We start from the raw sequence: 25,458 nt of genomic DNA on the forward strand, positions 1-25,458 counted from the left end.
CATTGTTGTAGTAATATTTTAAGATTAAAGTTCCCACTGTAAAATGAATACCATCTTGAATCTTTACTGCGCACAAGCATTTTTATTAATTTCATGATCAGAGTCCTTCAATTAAGACCAAAAGTAACCACTGTCAAAAAAGTATGTGGATATATAAGCATAATCATAAGTAAAGAGCACAAACCTATTGATTGTATTGTCTGTTCTTATTTCAGTCTGGAAGAAGAATTGTCTTAACCAATGGACAGCTTGGGTAAATATTTTTCACTGAAATTTTGTTCAAAACATTCATAAGGTACAGCTGGTATTACTCTTGAAGGACAAATACAAAAATATTTATCCGATTTTTATTTTAATAAAATGATAGACAGATATTTATGTACGGGCTTTTCCAGAATTAATTGTAAAAAAGGGGAAAGGGGGGGGGGGGGGGGCACTTTTATTAAAACTTGATTGGTGGGGGTTATTTAAGGAAGATTGCTTGAACATTTAAATGAAATATCTATTTTAAAATGTATGCATGTTTGGGTCAAATAAAAAGTGCCTTCCTTCCCACCATACATTTATTTTTGGAAAAGTCCTAAGAGGAGAAGATATATGTAGAATAGACATATTTACACTGTCTGCCATTACATAAAATCATATAAGTTCCCATAAACTTTGACATCACACTTTTAAAAATTTGAGGTCACAATTAAAAAGTGATTGTTGCTTGACGTCGGAAGGTTATGGACTCATAATTTTTTACCTGCCGAATGGAAACCACTGTTAAGTGAAAGTTTTCAATGTTGGAGCTACAAATTTTCACTCTTATAGCAAACTATTTGTTGAACAAATATGTCAGAGCTAGCCAAAATATTCTGAAATTGAGATATTCTTTCAAATATCCAAATAGGATACTAAAAAAATGAGCAATTAAAAACCATATTTCAAAAGAAACAAAACAAATATTACTAATTTCCATTTAGTTTATGAATATAATTCCAAATCTATTTTTATTATTTATTTTTTTTCAGAGGTCACAAACAGATGAATAACCAAGGTATAAGAAATGATGGCAGACAAGGACTTCTTGGCAGTTATTTAGAGACACACATAAAATGTGGTGAGAACAGGGGTTAATGCTGAACTCATAGCATTTAACTTCTGACTGGATATTCTTGTATATTTATATTCTATTCCATTAAACCCCTACCAACAAAGTGGAAGGGGACTTAAGTTTTGCACTCTGTCCTTCTGTCTGTCAGTCCATCTGTCAATGTAGCAAATCAGTTTTCCAGACTTTTTTTCTTCATGCTTGAAGATAATGACTCGATATTCGTAATTTAGTTTACAACTTGACTAGTTATAAAGCAAGATAGAATTTTATTTTAATACAAAGAAATTTAACCTGTCAGGGACTATGTATTACCATGCAACACACACAGAATGCTTGTTAGTCACCTACCATCGTAGTCGAATGGGACTTTAGGTTTGCACTCTGTCTGTCAGTCCAGCAAATCAGTATTCCAGACTTTTTTTCTTCATGCTTGAGGATATTGATATTTGGTGTGTTGTTTTATCATGACAAGTTACATGTCGGGTTTGATTTTCAAAATTTTAGCTGTTCTCCTTGTTCAGTTAAAGCCCTTTCCCTAGAATTAAATTTTTGATGAAAATACTTTTTAATTACTAGATTTCTGTTCAAAGGGAAATAACCAATTTTTTAACTTTCTCTAGAATTAAATTTTTAATGAAATAATTACTAGATTTCTGTTCAAACTCATTTTTTAGTAGATTTGTAAAATACATTGTATTAAGATAAATGACATTTTGAATAATTTCCTTTTTGTTAGTATATTTGAATATTTGAGAACAACATTTTAAGGTTGCAATAGAAAATATCTAAATTTTATATATGACATATGAAAAAAAGGGATTTTCGATAATTGCTGAAAAGAAAAATAATTGCTAAAAAGAAAATGGTTTAGTTAAAACATCAAAGCTGTGATTAAATACATATTTGAAATAATACACATCTATACCTATTTGAAATAATACACATCTACAGTTGCAAACTTCCCAGAGTTGCTATCCAGCACTTTGATTTGTGGAAATTATCTGTATTTATCATGTTTATAGTGATAAATAAGTAGGAGTTATATTCCAGGTGGACGAGTGACCCCAAACCCATCATATATGCCTGTTCAACATGGACCATCACAACTCAGTCAAAGATTTAACCAGTTTGATGGAAATGGATTGATGGAGTATGATGGACAGTCTGATTGTGGATCCTATGCTGGTGCAAGAGGACGAGGCCGTGGCGCAAGTCCTCACAATTTTAGGAACAAGAACTCCAGTGGTTATGGGCGTGGGATGCCACAAGGGGACAGAGGATATGGATATGGGGGAAATCCAGGCTATGGGAATCCCTTTGGTGATGGGTATGGGCGTGGCAGCAGGCAACCAAGATACTATAATGATGGAAATTGCATGGATTACAGAGGTTTTGGGCGTGGCCAACCTTACCAAGGTGGAGATTATAACAATGGATATGAAGGTTATGGGGGAGGTTATCATGAAGATCATAGCTATAACAATAACAATTATGGATACACATACGAGGATAACTATCATCATAATACACCTAATTATGGAGTTCACAGAAAGGGTAATATGGATTATGGTAAAAGACAAAATATGCATTCAAGCATGGAATCTTTAGCAGGTAAGCATAACTACAGGTAAATTTTGTTGTACTTGAATTCATTTATTTTCATGGATACCAAATTTTGTTGATTGAAGAAAAATTGTATTCGCGTTGGTAGTTGGTTTTATGGTTTTTCCAAAGTCTGTCCATATGTCAATAGAAAATGTGTACTACGTTAAACATTTAAATTCATGTTTTACCTATACCAACAAAATCCAGGAATAATAACCAATCCGCAGTAATTTGTCTCTAAATGGTTAATTTTGAGTTGATTCAGCACAAACTGACCAAATGTTTTAAAAATTTTGAAAAATCTTTATATATTTACTTAGGGCTGTTCCAAAGATAAATGTATCAGAGGGTTGGAAGGCACTTTTTATTCGACTCCACCATGCATAAATTTTTGATTAGACATTTCCATTAAATGTTCAAACAATATTACCACCACCCATCCAATTTTGATAACAGTGCCCTCTAACTCCCTCCGTACAATTAATTCTGGAAAAGCCATTAGATAAATGTATTGTGACAAAATATGTTGTGTAAAACTGAATGTTGGACAAAGTTATCATTGCATGGTAAGGATAACAACTGCATTAAAACACCAGATGACATAAGTTAATATTACCTTCAAAGGGCATTCATTTATAGTTTGTTTCTCAATTGAAAAGAGACTTCTAGCAACAGTTTTAACCCTCACAACTAAAACAGTTGCAGATCTCTTCAAATTTGAATTTAGGTTTCAATGCCATGTATGAGTTTGACTGAATTAGAAGAATATGAAATGTGGAACATTTTTTATAGAGGACAGTGTTCTCCCCAGGCCGTTTTATCTTCCTCCTGTGACGCTATAATCATTTCCGCGACGCTATAAGTATTTTGAGGATGTTATTTTTCTTGTTTCTATATCGCAAATCCATGTCATAAATTTTGAATTTTCAGATCTAATTACCGCTTTTTATCATAAAAAATATATCACCTGTAATTGTAATCCCTTCAAGTCAGACAATAGAGGCAATTTAAAGTGATTGAATAGGTGTTAATTGCCCTATGGGGGATAACTGTTTAGATACAATATACCCCAAGCTGACACTTGTGACATTATTTATACCACATGGGTTGCAATCACAAATTTCGACAAGGAGAAAATATAATCAGAAAAGCAGAAAAAAATCGAAATATATGTTTGCAGAATGGAAATTCAAAGAAATAAACAATTTTTTCTCTTTTCAAAAGAGGTTTGGTCATATCTTTTTATGGCTTTCAAAAATTTACCGTCTTTCTCTTCCTGTACTTCTTGTAAATCGAGAGCGAAAATTTTGATTTTGAGCTAAAAAAAAGTTTTGTAATTTCTTTAGAAAGTGGTCAAAATAGACTTTAGTTTATGTTTCATCCATTTGATGCATTTATAAAAACTTCATATTCATTCCCAATCTCTTGTCAAACATTGTATATTTTCGTATTTTTCATTTTTCATTTTTTTGGCGGCCATTGAATAGTTCAGTGTAAACTACTAATCCAAACCGGACCAGATATGACAAAAATCCACATTTTACGATAATCACTACAGATGCACAAATGGCACAGTAGACAGAAAAAATAATACCTTGTAAAAAATACTTCTTGTTATTAATAGCATCTTCATTTTTCATCAGATCTTCTTCAGACTTTTTCAAAGGTTTCCACAGACCAAAACCTCTTGACTAGTTCGATAATCACAAAATAATATCCCATTTGTCAAATCTGAAATTTGATCTTACAAAAAAGATCAATGAAGATGGACTGATTCCTGATACTATAGCATTCTGTAACTGAAATATGATGTATTCTAATATGAAATTCTTCTTTTGCTTTGGAAACAAAGCTATGTTCCTATTCCATTAAAACATGGGGCTGCATTTGATAGATGTCACAATTGAAATTGTTAGTTGTGTTTTGAACAAAGTCATAAATTAAATCAAATCTTTCTGAAAGTAAGTTCACATGTATCTGTTCATTTTAATGCCCCTGCATACATCCCAAAGTTGGTTTCCGTTCTCTAACTTTAGTTTGCCATAACCAAATGTTATGAAAGTTATACACAATGCTTATAACCATAAAACACAGATCCAGTTTGAATTTTGGTGGCATCACTTTAATCATTCTAAAGGTATGAACCTTTACAAATGGAATTTTTTTTTGTTTCCTTTCTCTAATTTTATGAACTTAAGCTTGCCTCCATCAAATGTTATGAAATTTATACACGATACTAATTACCACAAAACTCATCAAATTTATATGATATGCAAGTGGGGGCATCATCTGTGTCCATGGGACACATTCCCCATTTATTCAATTGTGAAATGGTTTATTTTCAAAATCGTTTTGGCTTCATCAAATCAAAATGGATGCCTTTCAAAGGCCTGTTATAGTTCTGCCATCAAAGTACAAAAGTTATGAATTTTCCTTTAAAAATCCAAATAATTTTATCATGCCATGCTCTATGTTCATTTTAACAGGGGTTGGCAATATATTGTCAACATTTTACACCTCGCTTAACTTCGGTATAAAGATATTGACAAATATTATGTTTACCCATGTTAAAATGAGTATAGAGCATGGTGTGAAAGAATTATTTCACTAAATATACATACATACAGAGATTATCTAATGATGCTTGTTTGTGTTTAATGATCTTGTTTTTAACTCAACGTAAAAGCATCAGTGTCAAGTCTTCTCCTTCTTTCTTGTAGTATGAATAATGATATACAAGAATAAAGAGAAAAACAGTTCATTTGTAGTGTTTTGTTTCTATTTTAGGTCCAAGAAAAGATGTCAAAAGAGCTATAAAAGTGGATCCAAGACCATGTAATGTGTGCTCTACAACAGGTACATGTAGATTTTATTCATTTAGAAGAAATATTTGCAATAAAATAAGGAAATGAAGTTTACAGTACAATGCAGAACACTCTTTTAATCCCTATACTTTATATTTGGTAGACCTTGTACATGATCTGTCTGTAGTTTGTAAACAAAATGGCAAACATGATTGATAGCAATAACTTCAGTGTAACATCTAAAATGTCAGTTCCATGTGAAATGTATCCAAATATGGCATACTATTTTAATGTCTGTCATTAAGGACAATTAATGCAATAATAAAGGTATAATTGTAGGTATATTAACTATTTTTTTTAAATTAACCAGCATAATCTCACCAAATATAAAGTTGTTTCTTGGGTGCGCACATACTTTTTCAATGTAAATTTATACTTAAAATTTGATGAAAAGGCAAGGAAAATCACGAAATTTAACATAATATGCAAATTAAGTCATGATTTGTTGCCATGGGAACTTGTTCGAAGTCAAATTTGTTTTGTTTTTCTTAGTACCTTATACCTTAGTCAAGTTTTCAGTTATTTAAGAATATGTATGATAACTTTTTAATTTGCAGTAATTTTGGGGCCAAATAAGGGCCTTATTGCCCCTACTCCTTTGTTAAAAACATCAGCTGTGCACGTACAAGAATATTGGTTAGTTAATCCATTGATTTAAAGTTGAAGCCAAATAATTTGTAGCTATTCAAAAGGTCCATATTGTTCTGTTACATGTAGGAATTTTCGTAAACATTGTATTTTTGTAATAAAATTATATGTGTAACATACAGGTGTTTTCCAGTGCAGTAGATGTAAGACTCCATACTGTAGTGCAGAATGTCAGAAGTCTGACTGGGAAAGACATAAACAGTTTTGTCAAGACCTAAGGTATATTTTAGTTAATATATATTATGAAATACTACAGTCCTAGCGCTCGTCATACGAAAATGTTGAGGAAAGTTTTCAAATCAATTTCGTCACTTAAATTTGAAAAAGTGAAAAAAATATTTTCTCATGAAAATTCTAATCTATCTATACCTGTCCATGTTTTTAACAAGTTTATGACCCTCATCCAATTAACGTTTACAACAGGTGTTACAAGTTGTGATTTGAGGTGATCTGCTTATCACCATTGGATGGGTCAGTTATCCATTAATTGATAAACCTCATCCATTATTGACCATCATTATTATTTTTCTCAGTAAAATTGGTCAGTCGGCATTTTGATTTCAATATTGCTCGAACGACCACAATTTGCAGTTTGTTTATCATAGTTTTGTCATTGGAAGAAAATGTTTTCTCCCAGGGACTGTTGGCTTTAACATATCAATATATCTCAAACGATTACAATTTTTAAATTGTTTGTCGTAATTTCGTCAATCAAATTTTTGCATATTTCATATAACTTTTCATCAAAAACTTTCAACAATTTTGATTAAAGAGAAAGAACTTTATTAAAAACATCTGAATCTGAATATGATTTCCTATGATTACATATTATTCCTTTGTTCGGTTTTTACAATTGAATGAGACCCTTCATATTTTCAGGAAACAGAATGAATTTGCTACAAAATTTGAGAACCAGTTCGAAATTGATGTTGGAGAAGAAATTGTAGAGGTATCATTATTTTTATCTTTCTCTTACATAGTCATCAGTAATTTGAATCATTAAATTTTCAGATTCTATCGATTGACAAATCACCACTTTCATTCAGTCAATGATATTTGATATGCTGTTGCATAAGCAATACAATCAATTGTACTGGATTGCATAATTTGTTCATTTGACAAACTTTCTACTGATCAAAACCATTTGTTGATAATTTACATGGCCTGGTTTATTGCAAAGGAAAAAAATGACCTTGAGATATTCTTATATAAAATTTTACACTTGTTATTTATTTTACTGGAAAACCTGCAAAGAGCCCACTTCTACTTTGCATATGGAAACTACTGTAAATTCAGAAATTATTGGGTTCATTTATTATAGTGGTTTTGGAAAAATGAGCATTCAGATATATAAAGTGAGATTTCATTATTTTGATGCTCAACCAGTCCCATTACTCACTAGCATTAAACCTTGCAATAATTTTAGAAATTTATTGTATATTGGGGTCAAATGATGGTGTTATTCACTGAAAAATATGCAAGCAGCGTTTAAAGGATGTTAAATGCACAGAAGTACACTTTTATGACAACACTTAAGAATTATTATTGTTGATGACATGGTTTATCATATACAATGATATGCAGGTTCATTTTAAATATTTGTAATAGAAACCAGTCTATTTATAGATCACCACCCTGTGTTATTCATCATTCAGGAAATGACAATGCACTTCAATATTCATAAACGTTTTTAACCTCAGACATGTAAAGTTTTTTGGACATTCACCAATGTGCATGTGGATTCCAGCTTTTTTTACTTCATGAATTTCTTTTACTTCCATTAAGGTACAAGACCCAATTAAAGTTGGTTAAATTACATAACGTTTCTGGAAAGTAGGCTATACAAATAACCAAAATCCACAGTAGTACATTACATTTCCCTGAGGGTTATTTAACCCCTGAGTCACTTGCATAGTTTTTTGTTTCCAGGAAATTACTGTATTTCCATTCATTTTGTATGACATAAAATTATATATTCCATTACAGCAAATGAAGACAAAAGTAGAACAAAGTACAGGTGGCAAAGTAGACTACAAGACAAGAACCGATTCACAGAAGTCAACAATCAAACAGCATGGAGAGAAAAGTCCTAAATCTTCAGATGGTTATTACAGAAATATAATTATTTTTATTAACTTGGACTCGATTAATATTATGCATGCATTTGTTTGATAAGATACATGTATACAGTCTGCCAAAAGTTAAGCACCACCTATTTTTATTGCATCGAAATTTTTTCATTTAAAAAATCAGTTAATCCTAAAAAAAAAAAAAAAAAGAATTTTAACAATTTTGCTAACATATACCATAAACAAACCATCAACTTAAGTTTTGTCTCTTGTGCAGGTTCTATGCATTTGAATTTGGTGTTCATAGAAATAGTTAAATTTCACAATTTAGTTTCACTGATTTTATTTTTCAACAACAATTAATCACCCAATATCATAAAAGTCTCTACAAATATTCTTTGGCATGTTTGGCAAATTTAATGTCAATATTTGAGTCAATAGGATGTGTAACCACCTCTCTTACGCTACAGTTCAATATCACAGCATTTAATACTCTGTACAAGCCTTCTGAACTTATCTGAGCAAATATAAAAATATCTGGGTGTTGTTGTCTTTTGTGACACACAATAAAAAATAAAGCTAAAGAATTCATCTATTTTCAGTGTTGAGAATTATTGCATATTTTAAATGCAACTTCTCAAGGACTGTTTTGCGTAAAGCACTCATTATTATTAGGATAGATTGCCATCCTGTGTAGTTACTCATTTCATACTGTCATTTTGATCAAAATATTTTTCTTGGGGTTGTTTGACTTGAGCCATCTATTGGCTATTGTACCACAATGTTATTTCTTAATTACAGCACAGGGGGAATTGGCTTTCAAGTAGCAATCTTGTTTTCAAAATACTGCATAAATCTCTTTTATAAATATTAAGTTAAACCACAATTTTATGATTATTGCCATGACAAAAAGCCAAGAGTTATGCATAGAAGACAGGAGAGAGATATTAGATCCTAGAGTGTTTCTTTCTTGTAAGAGATATATTATGTATTATTTAACAGCATATGTATTTATATATAGGTGAAAAGCAGACGTTGTCAACATCCCCACAGAAGCAGCAATCAAAAATGAGCTCAAGAACAGAAGAACCAAGAAGTCCAGTTTTAAAAAAAAGTAGTCCGAAAAAGAGTCCATCAAAGTCAGAAGCTCCAAAGCAGGATATTGACTACTGCACCCTACCACTGAATTCAGAAATAGAGGCAAGTGTTATAAACATTTAGGGCATTAATTTCTCCCTCGCCATGCTCATCCTATTTAAAACATTACTATACTAAAATCCTTGGTATGATAAATAAAACAAAACTTAAGGTAAAGGTTTAGTTGCTCGCAGTATCTTTTCTTTTCTAGTAAGCAATGTTTAATAACATTATAAACCAACATATTATAAGTACACACACAATTGTCCAATACAATTCAATTGAAGTATGATTAGAGACCAAGAATTTAAGTGATTGTATTCTAAATCCTGCCATGCAATACCAGGAGAAAACGTCACGACCTACAGGAAGTAGTCAATATTTTATTTATTAGGTCTTTCAAAGTTTCTGTGGAAAGACCTAATGTATTTGTTCTGATTTTTTTTTTTTTTTTTCTTCCGCCTAATTTTGTACGTGCGATAAATATTTGTTTCACAATATGTCGCTTAGATATTTGGTATATGATATCGAACAGTTTATGCGCTTTTGAAATTTACCCTGTGTAACCAAAAACTTTTCTTTGTAGGAGTTATCTCCCCAAACACTGTTTTCCTTGTGACTACATTTCCGCTGTTACCCTAAAAGAAATAGACAAATTTTTTATAAAATTGGTCGTTATATCCTTTGCATGATTTGTCCTATTTTGACCAAAGCGATTAACACTCCATATGAGAGTTATTTTCCCTTGTGCATTTGATATAAATGATATGCATTTCTATCTTGTAAACCATAAGTGATAGAGACCTAAGATATTTTGATTTGAGGTTCTTGATCCGAAAAATTAGGTCAAGGTCATATTTAAAATTTTGATTTTGGCTTATTTTTAATTCTTTTCAAAATCCGTATAAGATATTGACAACATATTTTTACTAAATTTTAAGTTGCGACATGTTGTAACACATGATTTTTGGTTGAAAGGGTAGGCTAACATTAAACTTGAGTTTTCTCCTCTCTTATAATAAAATTTTAAAATTAACAATTTATCTCCCTTATTTAGAAAAAAAATGTATAGAAACCATATAGTTTTGGAATCAGTGTACAAAAAGCTATTATTTGACCCTGGATATGATATTTCAAACTGAATTTTCATAGTTCTATATCATAATTGATCTGTATGGGTCAAAGACCTTCAGTTGTTCTCTGAACAATTGGTTTTTAATTGATTATTGATTTTCTTCTTTATTACTGAACATATAGCAATAAAACTTTGTAAATATGTATTTTATGTCAAAATGAACATATTTTAACTTTAAGTAAAAAAGTCGTGAATTTTCCCTTTAAGAAGTCCAGACATTTCTGTGTGTGCACTCTTGTTGTCTTTGGCAACTAAGCAAGTTGATGTCAAATGTAAACACCTGGCATTTATTAAAAGGCATCTTGTAAAATTGGATAAAAAGAAAATTATTATAAATGTGAGGGTTTTTTTTTTAAATTGAAGAAATATCATGTTAATACATTCCAGAATTCATAATGTTGACTGACAGTAGCTACAAGATTATATGCTTGTTTTCATGCTATCAGAACTAATGATACAAAATGTTAATATCAGCATATATATTACTGCCAGATTGTGAAGTCTAGGCCTACAGCTTTCCTTTAGGGAAAATTACAGCGGAATGGCAAAAAAATAATCTGATAATATATTCCAGAATTCATAATGTTGACTGACATTAGCTACAAGATTATATGCTTGTTGTCATCCTATCAGAACTATGATACAAAATGATTGCATCAGAATATACATTACTGCCAGATTGTGAAGTCTAGGCCTACAGCTTTCCTTTAGGGAAAAATTACAGCGGAATGGCCAAAAAATAATTAATGACATTAAACATCAATTAAACCATTTAGAAAGTGAATGTCAACTTAATCTGAAGCTTTGTGATAAGCATAAGTGAATTACTTGAATTGTGGTTGGTTTGATAATACCAGAGAGTTGGGCTTTCCTACATCCACCAACCAAAAAGTATACCAATAGCAATGTACCTCTTCAATCATTTAGAATAAAATGTCATTTATGCCATTTGTTTTAGAAGGATTGCACTCATTTAATGAAATAATCAGCGTTTTGCATTTGCGCCGATCTGCATTTCATTTGTGCCGAATTTTTTTACAGGTAAATTACAAGTGTAAAGATATAAGAAGATGCAGTATGAGTGTCAATGTTATAGTTTTTTATTCTTTAGTTTTCTATGTTGTGTCATGTGTACTATTGTTTGTCTGTTTGTCCTTTTCATTTTTAGCCATGGCATTGTCAGTATATTGTCGATTTATGAGTTTGACTGTCACTCTGGAATCTTTCGTCCCTCTTTCGTTTACCAGTTATCAACCTCTTCCGGAAGCCAGTTGTACAAATGTTATGAATTGTCAATTATAACATGTATATAACTGTTGTTCTCTGCTCACTACGGGGAGGTGGAAGTAGGGTTTCGAGCAAAATAAATTAATATAAAAGCTATATATTTACATTCTTTATAATCAAGCAGTAAAAACCTAAGATAAAAGCACTCTGTTAATGCTAAAATGAAGAATTCAAATCTATTTAAACGGAATAAATTCAAATCATAAATCTGTTCACGTGGAGTGTGTATAGGCAACACATCTAATATATTCCTATAATTGTCGCTAACGGGGTCCATCTTTTCTTTGTCTGGCTTACGTACTGATGCAAGCATTTCTATAGAATTCGCATTTTAACATACGTTACGGCCTGGATTTTCTTGATAACATCTGTAAAAACATATATAAGTTGGGGTGCAGCTGCTCGGAAATGAGGTGGATAGCGTTACAGTGTGCATATACATGTACTTAGTCTGTAGGCTAAGAATGTAAGACATTTGTCATCAGAAGGAGCGTCAGACATATTGTCAAACGTGAAGCAGTCATTGATTTCATTTGGGGGAAGGAATGGTAACCCGAAAAAATGGGATAGCCATTTACCAATGATGCTTAATTTGTCTTTATACTCTGTGCTCATCCCATGTAAAAGTAGTAACTTGTTGTGGTTTAAAGATGTACATGAATTAACCTGATTTTTATAGGTGTTACTGGCAGACAATACATCACCAGACCATTTTGCAGTTCAACTTCAGGATGCAGAGATATTAACAGCCGCTGATGAACTGTTGAACAAAATGAATAATGTAAGTTGTAATATAATAATGCTATGTATTCAGTAAAATTGGGAAAACTATTTGTAAGAAACTTATAAAAGAAAAAAAATTGTCTTTGTTACAGCAAAAATATTTGAGTATTAAGGATTTTTTATAAAAGTTGCTTTGAAATTGAAAAACAAAATCAGTTTTGTTGAAAAAGCTAGATATAGCAATCCTACATTGCGTGTTATTTTTATTGCAGTGTTATCCACACACTTCTTTTTCTACTTTTAAACATGTACCCTACTGTAAATGGATACATGTGCGGGAATTTCTCGCTACATTGAAGACCTGTTGGTGACCTTCTGCTGTTGTTTTTTTCTATGGTCGGGTTGTTGTCTCTTTGGCACATTCCCCATTTCCATTCTCAATTTTATTTGACGGAATAAAAATCGAGGCAATTATCTATCAGTCGTCTCTGGTTGCCTAATGTATTTTTTCATACAGTAAATATGAAACAAAAACAATAAATAAGATACAAAAATGGAGGTTACAAGACATATTTTGAACCCTAATATTAAAATTTTCAGTCTCGTCTGGAATATATGACCATTTTGGAAGCCATGCCTCATGGTTTAATAAGAGCTTAATTACACTTTAACAAAGTAGATATACAATTTAGACAGTTTTTTTATATTCTTTTGCAAATTGATATTTGATAACTTTCTCTGTTCAACATCTAACAGTTTTACAACACTGGTGGAGAGATTGTACAGTCCCCCAATATTGGGATGGTGTATGCAGCACAGTTTAGTGCTGATAATAACTGGTATAGGGCAAGAGTGGATGCTATCAATAGAGATTCTGTCGCTGTCACATACATTGATTATGGCAATACAGAAAACTTATTAGCAGAGAAACTTCGACTACTATCTTTTGATATGACGAGTATGAAGTCTGCAGTAAGTATACCATTTTCCTTCTCTGAGAAAGATGGAGGAATTTATGTTTTTGTCTTTTGTCTGGACTCTCATTCCAAGGAATTGTCTCCTTAATAAAGTATGTAATTCTACAAAAATCACTTTTACAGCATAATTGGTTTTGAATGCATTAGAAATACCAACAATGTTTAGTGTATTTGGTATGAAGTTTTACTTGCAGAAACTTAACTAATTTCCATGACGGTTTCAGTTTTTGACTTACAATATCACATTAAAAACAGATGAGACATATCTTCATGTCTACAATGTATATAGAATTTAATAACTTTAATTAATTTCTTAGATAGAGAATTTCCTTGAAAAGCAATTCAAAATATACCGCAACTGATTTCATTTAAAAAATGAAATTTAGGCAACATTTTGGCAATATGAATATCTTTGTTTTTCTATCACACTGATCTTTGTTTCCAGGCAATTATATGTCAGCTTGATGGTTTACAAGCAGTAGGAGGTTCTTGGAGTAGAGAAGCTATTGACAAATTTAAAACACTAGTAATCCCAGTAATTGTCAGTGGCGTTTTAACCAAAGTCATTGCTTCTTCAGTACATAACAGAATTCATAAGGTCAAAGTTATGGATCATAATGGTGTTGATGTTGGTCAAACCCTGGTTAATGATGGGTTTGCTACAAAGGGAGGTGCAATGGATCTGTCACAAACAAAGAGTGAATTGAGGTAAGAAAAAAATAAATCATGAATGAATGAACCAGCTTTCAAAAAGAGTTCTAAGGAGAAGATTTATAAACAACTATAGAACACCATACAGTCATCAACAATGAGAAAAACTCAAACCATATAGTAAGCTATAAAAGGCCCTGTGGAACAATTCAAATAAAACTTACAGCTTAACGAGTAACAAAGCTTATTACAACAAAACTCAGATCAAGTATAAATTTGGGTAGTGTCACTTTTACCTTCCTTAAGATATGCCCCTATCCTATATAACTTTATATGCAAGCGGGGGCATCATCTGTGTCCCATGGACACATTCCCCATTTATTTTTTGACATAGATATAGGAAGATGTGGTATAAGTGCCAATGAGATAACTCTCCATCCAAGTAACAATTTATAAAAGTAAACCATTATAGGTCAAGGTACACAAAGAGATGGTTATGATTGGCTTGAAAGGGGAGGGGGGGGGGGGGGTTATGGCTCAAACCGTTTGAAATTAGGAGCAATAATAAGGGGGGGATTGGTTTCCTGGTTAATGGACAATTTAAAAGCAGTGTAACGGAGGAAATCAAAAAAACAAATTTGTACAATGTTATACAATGTTGGACTACCTCCCTTACACTACTTTAAAATTATCTATTTAAGACTTTTAATGGTGTATTTAAATGAGTAATTATGATTGCAAAGTCCATTGGAAATTTGAATTGAGATTATGAGCATATCTTGAGGGAAAGATTTTTTTTTCGGAAAAGGTGGGGAAGCAAGTTTTTCTTATTTCAGATTTCAGAAAATAAACAAAATTTCTTCATATATTTTTTTGGGGGAAAAAATAGGTTGGGTTCAATTTTCAACAGCATAATGTATTGCACGAAAACAAAAAAAAAGTATTGCAAAAAAAAAAAAAAAAAGGGATTATTTTTTTTTTTGGGGGGGGGGGGGGGGTCAATTGGCAGGCACAGTGTATTAAGTTCTTTGACTACAGTTTTTTATGTGTTAGAAACCTATTATGAGTCAAATATTTATTTATAATCCAAATTCAGACTTGTATCAAGCTGGAATATTGTGTCCATTATTGCTCCAACTGTTCAGTGTTGGACATCTGCGGTTGTATCCAGCTGCAGCGGCTAAGCAATTTATTGTACATTGAAAATATTTTTTTCAGATCACCAATCATGTCATCAGAACTGAAGAAGGTTGCAGATAGTCTACATGTAGGAAGCAAAGAAAATGTATTGGTCACTGAAAAGAATTCTCCAGTCTTATTTTATGGACAGATTGTACAAGAAGAGATAATTTCGAGATTCTCAACATTTGATCAGGCGCTTGTCATGGAAATGGATAGCTTGAGAGAAATTGTGCAATATAGGTACCTTCATAATGTTTATGCTGTTGATCTTAAATTGAATGAGAAAGTCTTACCATGTACACAATGCTTATTACCACTAAAAACAGATCAAGTTTGAATTTTAGGGTTGTCACTAAAAATTATAGATTTATGCCCCTTTACATAAGGAAAAATTGCTGATTTTTAGCTCACCTGTCCCGAAGGGACAAGTGAGCTTATGCCATCACTTGGCGTCCGTCGTCCTCTGTCGTCCGTCGTCCGTCGTCTGTCGTCGTAAACTATTTCAAGAATCTTCTCCTCTGAAACTACTGGGCCAAATACTTCCAAACTTTAATTGAATGTTCCTTAGGGTATCTAGTTTGTAAATTGTATCCGAAGTTATGATCTATCAACAAACATGGTCACCATTGCTAAAAATAGAACATAGGGGTCAAATGCAGTTTTTGGCTTATAACTCAAAAACCAAAGCATTTAGAGCAAATCTGACGGGATAATATTGTTTATCAGGTCAAGATCTATCTGCCCTGAAATTTTGAGATGAATCAGACAACCTGTTGTTGGGTTGCTGCCCCTGAATTGGTAATTTTAAGGAAATTTTGCTGTTTTTGATTATTATCTTGAATATTATTATAGATAGAGATAAACTGTAAACAGGAATAATGTTCAGCAAAGTAAGATTTACAAATAAGTCAACATGACGGAAATGGTCAGTTGACCCCTTTAGGAGTTATTGCCCTTTATAGTCAATTTTTAACCATTTTTCGTAAATCTTAGTAATCTTTTACAAAAATCTTCTCCTCTGAAACTACTGGGCCAAATACTTCCAAACTTTAATTGAATGTTCCTTAGGGTATCTAGTTTGTAAATTGTATCCGAAGTTATGATCTATCAACAAACATGGTCACCATTGCTAAAAATAGAACATAGGGGTCAAATGCAGTTTTTGGCTTATAACTCAAAAACCAAAGCATTTAGAGCAAATCTGACGGGATAATATTGTTTATCAGGTCAAGATCTATCTGCCCTGAAATTTTGAGATGAATCAGACAACCTGTTGTTGGGTTGCTGCCCCTGAATTGGTAATTTTAAGGAAATTTTGCTGTTTTTGATTATTATCTTGAATATTATTATAGATAGAGATAAACTGTAAACAGGAATAATGTTCAGCAAAGTAAGATTTACAAATAAGTCAACATGACGGAAATGGTCAGTTGACCCCTTTAGGAGTTATTGCCCTTTATAGTCAATTTTTAACCATTTTTCGTAAATCTTAGTAATCTTTTACAAAAATGTTCCTTAGGGTATCTAGTTTGTAAATTGTATCCGAAGTTATGATCTATCAACAAACATGGTCACCATTGCTAAAAATAGAACATAGGGGTCAAATGCAGTTTTTGGCTTATAACTCAAAAACCAAAGCATTTAGAGCAAATCTGACGGGATAATATTGTTTATCAGGTCAAGATCTATCTGCCCTGAAATTTTCAGATGAATCAGACAACCTGTTGTTGGGTTGCTGCCCCTGAATTGGTAATTTTAAGGAAATTTTGCTGTTTTTGATTATTATCTTGAATATTATTATAGATAGAGATAAACTGTAAACAGGAATAATGTTCAGCAAAGTAAGATCTTCAATTAAGTCAAATTGACCAAAATTGTCAATTGACCACTTAAGGAGTTATTGCCCTTTAAAGACTTTTTTCACAATTTGTTCATCATGTTGACTTACTTTTAAAAATCTTCTCCTTTGAAACTGCTGTATCAATTTCAGCCAAACTTAGGCTAAATGAGTTTCAGAGTATCTAGTATAAATTTTATATTTTATTTCCTTGTATGTCAAGAAACATAGCTCCTATGGCTAAAATAGTACATAGGAGGAAATGATTATATTTTTTGGCTTTTGAAGAAAATAGGACGATCCAAAAAACATTTAAATAAATTGAAAAGCCAAAATAATCATTGATAAGAGATTTAACCAAAAGAATTAAGGTGAGCGATTCAGGCTCTTGAGAGCCTCTTGTTTTTTTCCATTCTCTAACTTGAGTTTGCATCAACCAAATTTTGTGATTCTTATACAATACTTATTACAAAAAAATTATGATCAAGTACAAATTCAGTTATGTCCCTTTATAACTTCATATGATGTGCAAGTGGGGGCATCATTTGTGTCCCATGGACACAGTCCCCATTTATTTTAAAAGGTATTACTCCAATTCTTTCCATAGGTTAGTAAGAGTCCGTATGATTATCAACTTTCATGATTTTCAAATAATTACACTCGAAGGTGCAAGTAATAATTGGAAACAAATCAAGTCATAATTCGCTGCAGTTAATATTTCATTACCTGTTACATAATTAAATAGACACAATTTATAACACTGTATACACACATAATTAAATAGACTCAATTTATTAGGTAAACAGACAGAAAGTCACAGGACATAAAGTCGCAAATTTGGTAGGACAAAAAGTCACAAATAATAATTTAACAATTGTTTGAATATTTACTTTTCAATACATATTTTCATATTAAAGTTTAGGAAATGTGTCATTATACTTGAAAAATGAAGATTTATTTAATTTTAATCCTGCAAAAAAAAAGATTTCTTGGCACCATGAAGCCATTTAAGTGCCAAGCCACTTTGACATTTTGTTTTTTTAACAATTATTTGATTTACTTTGATATTTTTTTGATAAATTTTGTTTACAAAGTTAAATTTTATACAATAGTTCAAGAGGAATACAAAAATATTTTGGCAGAAATGAGCGTTTTTTATTTAAAGAAAATAGTCAGAAAACATGAATTGTGACTTTTGTCCTATGACTTTTTGTCTGTGACTTTTTGTCCTGTGACTTTCTGTCCTACATTCATTTATTACACTGTATACACACATAATTAAATAGACACAATTTATTACACTGTATACACACATAATTAAATAGACACAATTTATTACACTGTATACACACATAATTAAATAGACACAATTTATTACACTGTATACACACATTCTTGACCTCAATGGTAGGCCAACAAATGTATTATTTATTATGATCTAAACTATTTAAAAATATTCTGTTGATTTTGCTAGCTAGCTAGGTGAATGAATAATCAGATGTGTGGGGTTCAAAGAAAGGCACCAAAGTTATAACGATATGTATAAATAATGCAAGCAAATTTTATTTCACTCAAAAAATCAGTGTTGTGATCATCTGACATGAGTCAATAATCAAATTCTAATTAATTATTGAAAATTTTCAGAATTTTGGTTCGACGAGCAATAAACAAAATTGCATAACTCGTACCTGAGCATTTTCTGCAATAAAATCTATTTGTTAGTTCTACATTGATATCTCATTATATTGTTATTTAACAGTTATTGGAAATACCTCAGAGAAAAGTATTTGAACATTTAAATTATTTAGCCATTTATTTGTCTCATACTGATGAAGTTAAAGGGCACTTTAGGTTTGCACTCTGCCTGTCTGTCCAACCGTCAGTCCTGCAAATCAGTTTTGCTGTCAGACTTTTTTTCTTCATGCTTGTATATTATGATATGATATTAGGTGTATTGTTTTATCATGACAAGTTACTGGTGAAGTTGGATTTTCAAGATATTAGCTCTTCTCCTTGTTCAGTAAAAAAAAACCTTTCCCTAGAATAAAATTTTTGATGAAATGCTTATTAATTACTAGATTTCTGTTCAAAGGGAAATAGCTCATTTTTATACGACTGCAAAAAAAAAAAGCTTTGCATCGGTATATTGGTATCATGTTGTCGTCGTCGTACAAAGAATCTTAATTTTTGGGGTTATGGGCCTAGCGGGGTCAAAATAAGTATTTTTACACAATTGCAAAAAAAATGTGCGATCATATATTGGTATCAGGTCGACGTCATCGTCTGAAGCACAATAAGTTTAGTATAAGTTAATAGAAATCTATTAGATTTAAACAAGGTTTATGACCACAACAGGAAGGTTGGGATTGATTTTGGGAGTTTTGGTCCTAACAGTTTAGGAATTAGGGGCCAAAAGGGTCCAAAATTTAACTTTTTTTTGTTTGATTTCATCAAAAATTGAATTATTGGGGTCTTTGATATGCCAATTTAACCGTGTATTTAGATTCTGAATTTTTTGGTCCTGTTTTCAAATTGGTCTACATTAAGGTCCAAAGGGTACAAAATTAGACTTAGTTTGATTTTAACAAAATTTGAATTCTTTGGGTTCTTTGATATGCTGAATGTGAATTCATATGTACTTAGATTTTTTATTATGGGCCCAGTTTTCAAGTTGGTCCAATTCGGGGTCCAAAATAAACTTTTGATTTCAACAAAAATTGAATATATGTTTTTGTGATTGCTGAATCTAACAATGTATTTAGATTTGAATGCCATATTTATGGGCATTATGTTTTCTGGTCTGTGTGACCATCCGTTCGATCATCCTTCTATCTGTCTGTCATGCTTCAGGTTAAAGTTTTTGGTAGTTTTTATTACCAACCATCTAATGATGTACGTAACAGCAGTTATGGATATCACATTTACCCCAGTGATATGCATACAGTACAGATAAACCCTAAATAAAAATGGGTTGCAAGTAAAAAGATTCGGTTCTACTTTTAAAAATTTAATATTTGCTTTATTTCAGACCAAAAAGTATTGGAGAAATTGTTTATGCCAAATTCACAGATGGAAAATGGTATAGGGCAGAAATATTGTCTGTTTCTGGCAACGATGCATCTTGTCTATTTCTAGACTATGGAAATAAAGCAACAGTAAACTTCTCATTAATACAGCAAGCTTCACCACTGTGCAAGTCTGTTCCACAGATTGCTGTAAAAATGAAAATTGAAGGTGTATCAGAACCCCAAACATGGACTAAGAATACACTGGATGTGTTTGATGACTTAATAAATATGGATCAGCCTAAATTATTTGAAATGGAAATAAAATCTGTAAAGTCTGACATAGTGGAAGTTGATTTTCTGGACGAGAAAGGAAAGTCTGCCTCTGCTCTAATCTGTCAAACAATGGCTAGTCAATCTCCTTCGTCTGTCATAATGACTTCCTCCATTCCAAAGGAAACTTTATCAGTTGATGGAGCTAAAGAGGATATGATGATAACTGAACTGTCAATTCCTTCAAACAGAATATACTTGCAAAAGGCAATACAAGAAAATGCAGAGAGAATTGAAGCTATTCGCATGGAAATGACCATGTTTTGCAAGTCAAATTCAAACTCATATCAACCTGTTAAGGGAGAATTGGTTTGTGCTCTGTTTCCAGATGATGGCTTGTGGTATAGAGGTGATGTTTTAGAAGTTCCAGGTGACAATTACAGAGTACAGTTTGTTGATTATGGAAATGAAGCTGTTGTTCATCCAGACGGCATCTGTAAAATCTTGCCGTCGTTTGTTGAACTACCTCGACAAGCTGTATGTTGTACTCTAAAAGGTTACGTGTTATCAGACTTGAAAGAGAATCAGTTAATTACGTTATCAAATACTGCAATGAATGCAATAATAACAGTTGAAGCTCATGACATACAAAATGATGCATATGTTTCCACATTTTACCCAAAAGGAGATGGAACAAGTATTAACAATATGTTGAGGGAAGAAGAGAGTCATGAAATAATTATAGCCTCTTCTGTTCCAATGGAGACTGTTCCAGTCGATGGTTCCAAAATTGAAGTGCTTATAACAGAATCATTAGATATGAAACATGTTTACATTCAGATATATCAAGAAAAATATCACCAGAATTTACAATTTTTGACACAAAAGTTACAAAGCTACTGTCAATCCAACAATGAACCCTATATGCCTTCCAAAGGTGAACTTGTATGCGCTAAGTTTGATGCTGATGGAGTTTGGTACAGAGCTGAAGTTCTGGATATCAGTGGCGATGACTACACAGTACATTTTGTAGATTACGGGAATAAGTCATTTGTCAAATCATCCTCAATCCGTAAGATCAACTGTTCACTTTCTTCAATGTCAAAGCAGTCCATATGCTGCAATATAGTGGGCGTTGATTTGAAGAGTTTATCAGAGGATAAATTGATGCAGTTTGCTACCATGGCAATGCAGGGTAAACCAGTGAAATTGCAAGGTCTTGAGAAGAAAGATGGATATTATGATGTTAAATTATACACAATCAGTGATGAGAATATTAATGCCATGTTTGGGTCAGTAGTGGAAGAAGTTCAGCAGTCTGCAGAAACAAGCCCACAACTAAGGAATGCTACTGCTGAGGTTATCATGGCTACATCTCTGCCACAATTTGAATTGCCTCTAGATGGTACAAAAATAAGGATGAAATTGTCTGACATTGGAGACTATGAAAATATTTACTTCCAGTCTGATCTTCAGGGGGATCAGCACACACTATCTCAATTGTCATCTCAAATTGGGAGCTTTTGTCAAGATAATCCCCTTCCACATAAACCTGTGAAAGGTGAGCTTGTATGTGCCTTGTTTTCTGAAGACAGTACTTGGTACAGAGCAGAAGTTTTGAATATATCTGGAGAAGATTATGAACATCGCTTTGTTGATTATGGAAATTGTGAAACGACAAAATGCAGTAATATTCGTAAAATTGATGAAACATTGACAGTTATACCAAAATTTGGTGTTTGCTGTAATTTGAAAGGAGTGGATTTAAAAAGTCTACCAGAGGAAATGATACTAGAATGCCTAACACTATTGACAAGTGACACAGTTCAAGTTCAGGCAGTGCAAAAGAATGAACAATCTTATGATATTGTAGTGTATACATCTAATGGAGAAAACATTAATCAGAAATTTATGTTAATGCCTTCAAATCAAGAGCCAGTTCCTGAAATGTATATGGCATCAGAACTGCCAATGAAGACATTACCATTAGACAGTTCAACAGTGAATATGGTTATTATGGATGCTACTAGTCTGGACACCATTTACCTGCAATATTGTACAGTTGAGGACCAAGAGACAATTATCGATTTGCATAGGGCAATTAACGTGTATTGTCAAGAAAAAGCTTCTCCATATAAACCAATTAAAGGTGAACTTGTCTTTGCTAAATTTGATAGTGGGGATAGCATTGATTGGTATAGAGCAGAGGTATTGGAAATTGTTGGGGACACATTCAAAGTGCGTTATGTAGATTATGGTAATACTTCAGAAGTTAGGTGTGATCAAATTAGTAAAATAAACAAAACATTGGCAACTCCACCATCACAAACTATCTGCTGTCGTCTTCATCAAGTTGACCTGAAAGTATTTTCACCAGAGAAACTTTTACCTCTAATCAATTTGGTCAGAGAGAATAAACCTGTGCAAGTTCAAGCTGTAATATTAAAAGAACGATGTTATGATGTGCTATTATTTACAAGTGAAGGGATGAATGTGAATGAACAATTGTTGGTACAAGATACCCCACAACCAATACAATCAATTATTCTAACCAGTAGCCTTTCAAAAACAGTGTTACCTGCAAATGTAGAGATGAATGCTGTGATAACAGAAGTTATGGATGACTGTCTTTTCTATTTACAAGCAAACATTGAAGAAACAAAAATAAGTCTTGACAAAATTTTAGAGCAGTCGCACCAATATTGTTCAACTAACAATACTCAATATAAACCTGTGAAAGGAGAGCTTGTGTGTGCTCAGTTTTCAAGTGATAAAGTATGGTATAGAGCTAACGTTGAGGATATAAATAATGGCAAATATCTCGTTCACTACTTAGACTTTGGCAACCAGGAGTTGACCACAGAACAATCAATCAGGAAAATAGATCCATCACTAGCTGTGGATCCAGGTCATTGTGTTAAATGTTGTCTGCATGATGTGCCAAAAAGTGAGGAGGTGAAAAACACACTAAACAGTCTGATGGGAGTTATAGTAAACATTAAAGTCATCAAGGAAGAAAGTAACCTCTATCATATGATTATTATAAACAATGGTATAAATGTTAACCAGCAATTGAAAGGATCTAGCAAGACACCAGGGGCTGGAAGGCCAAAAGTGAGTGAACAGCTACAGAAATCTACATCACCCAAGGGTAGATCAGATGAAGCTAGTCAGGCTCAGCAGTCCTTGCCTTCTAGTGGAGGCAGTAATTACCTGTCATTAAAAGACATATCAAAGACAGAACCAAGTGCCAAGAACCGTTTCCTTATAACTTATGTTGTTGATCCTACAGAGTTCTACTGCCAGATTGCTGATCCCAATGGTAAATATACAATTTATAGTACAAAAATAAGGAGATGTGATATGATTGCCAATGAGACAACTAAGTTTTGAATCTAATTGGCATGGATTATGAAGTTTTTCTTTCAGCATGTATACTTGGTTGTGTTTAAAGAACATTATTACAGTTAAATTTGTTTGTTTGTTGGTGATCATACAATCAATAAAACTTTTGTTCAATAGTTTTTATTAGCAAATCAGATATTTGAACAGGAAAGAAAAGGATTACTGAATATCCAGTTTGCATGGTCTGTATCTTTATTTACAATAGCTATTAGAGAAAGTATTGTGCATCTATCAAATAGTCTAGCTTTAATGATTCCTATAGAAAATAGTCAAAATGAACCAAATAATAACTTTTTTCTGGTGGCTTTTATTTTCTACTTTCTTGGTGCATTTAAGGAATGACTGATAGCGAGGTGTAAAATATCGACATAAAGGGACAACCCGTGGTAAAATCTAGATATATTCAAGCCCCCATGAAATATTTCGATTTTAATAGGACAAATATGGCAATTCTTTTGGATCGAAGCGCTCTAGGTGGAGGCTGATATTTGCCGTTCCCATAAATAAACGCACTATTCAATTGGCGTAAAAGAACGGAACAAACTAAATTAGTGACATGCTTAAACTATTTACAATAATGTAATTAGATAGTTTTGGATGAATTTAATGATAATTTACTTATATGTCTTATACGTTTTTTAAAAAAATTGGCTTATATCACATTTTAGCATCGTTTGTTTAGGTTTTCTTGTTGTGATGATTTTCGGTTTCACAAGCGTGTATTTTCCCGTAAAATGCTTATATTCTGACGTGGTTGTTCTATGACGTGGGGTAGCTCATTCATTAAAATACATATGACATGGGAGTACAATAGGAACAGCCCTAAACAATATATTCATATTTTACCACGGGTGTGTACTCAAAGCGTTTGAAGGACGTCATGTTAGAATTAACAGCGTGCACCACATTTTTTATGTTATTTAGAATAGACAGAAAAAATATTAGTCATTTTTTTAATTTAATTCTAATTCCATTTTAAATCGTAGAAAACCATGAAAAAATGTTGATGACGTCACGGTCACATGTCTAACTTATAAGCTGATAACAAAAAAACGTCAGCCAATCAGAAGACTCGTTACATCCAAAATTAAAATCTAACCATTTGCTAGTTATGCAGTAGTTGTAGACAATCTTAAAACTAGACAAAGTGATGGAACCCTTACCAATTTTTTATGAAACTTATAAACTTGGTAAATTATATATATCTATTGTTGTAAGCTAGCTCCATTTTGATTTTTATAAATTTTAGATTGTACGTTTCTGAGTTATTAGATTTTATCCATAGAAAAGGGGTGGTTTTCAAGTTTTTGGACAATATCCTGAAAGTGCTTAGAGCAGTCTTCATTAGACTTTAGTTTGATGACTGATTTATATCTTTTAAAATAACTTCCCTTTAGCTTTTTATAAATTTTTGATATAACATTGAGAAGTTATTGAACTTTATTGAAAAAGCGATGGGCATTTCATGTGCTCATGGTGCAGCTGTTTATTCCAGTTAATGCTTCATCTGTTGATGTATACTGTGAATGTTTTTTTGTTTTTTGGCCTGTGTGTCTGTCTG

General features: G+C 32.3%; 1 protein-coding gene across 2 annotated transcripts in view; it reads left to right on the plus strand.

Moving 5' to 3' along the window:
• Window positions 1–25,458, plus strand: part of LOC139519925 (tudor domain-containing 6-like) — a 42,799-nt gene that overhangs the window by 9,534 nt on the left and 7,807 nt on the right. The window contains exons 7-19 of one of the 2 annotated variants that reach the window (XM_071312246.1): window positions 216–253; window positions 1,017–1,042; window positions 2,150–2,710; window positions 5,492–5,560; window positions 6,339–6,435; window positions 7,096–7,165; window positions 8,203–8,320; window positions 9,307–9,485; window positions 12,524–12,625; window positions 13,324–13,539; window positions 13,990–14,252; window positions 15,414–15,617; window positions 20,243–23,814. In XM_071312246.1, coding sequence (XP_071168347.1) covers window positions 216–253; window positions 1,017–1,042; window positions 2,150–2,710; window positions 5,492–5,560; window positions 6,339–6,435; window positions 7,096–7,165; window positions 8,203–8,320; window positions 9,307–9,485; window positions 12,524–12,625; window positions 13,324–13,539; window positions 13,990–14,252; window positions 15,414–15,617; window positions 20,243–23,814 — 5,515 coding nt within the window. Of the gene's footprint in view, window positions 1–215; window positions 254–1,016; window positions 1,106–2,149; window positions 2,711–5,491; window positions 5,561–6,338; window positions 6,436–7,095; window positions 7,166–8,202; window positions 8,321–9,306; window positions 9,486–12,523; window positions 12,626–13,323; window positions 13,540–13,989; window positions 14,253–15,413; window positions 15,618–20,242; window positions 23,815–25,458 lie in introns of both variants that reach the window. The other variant, XM_071312245.1, reaches the window with a different exon arrangement.

This window comes from Mytilus edulis, chromosome 4 (assembly GCF_963676685.1).
Source record: "Mytilus edulis chromosome 4, xbMytEdul2.2, whole genome shotgun sequence".
NCBI classification, from domain to species: domain Eukaryota; kingdom Metazoa; phylum Mollusca; class Bivalvia; order Mytilida; family Mytilidae; genus Mytilus; species Mytilus edulis.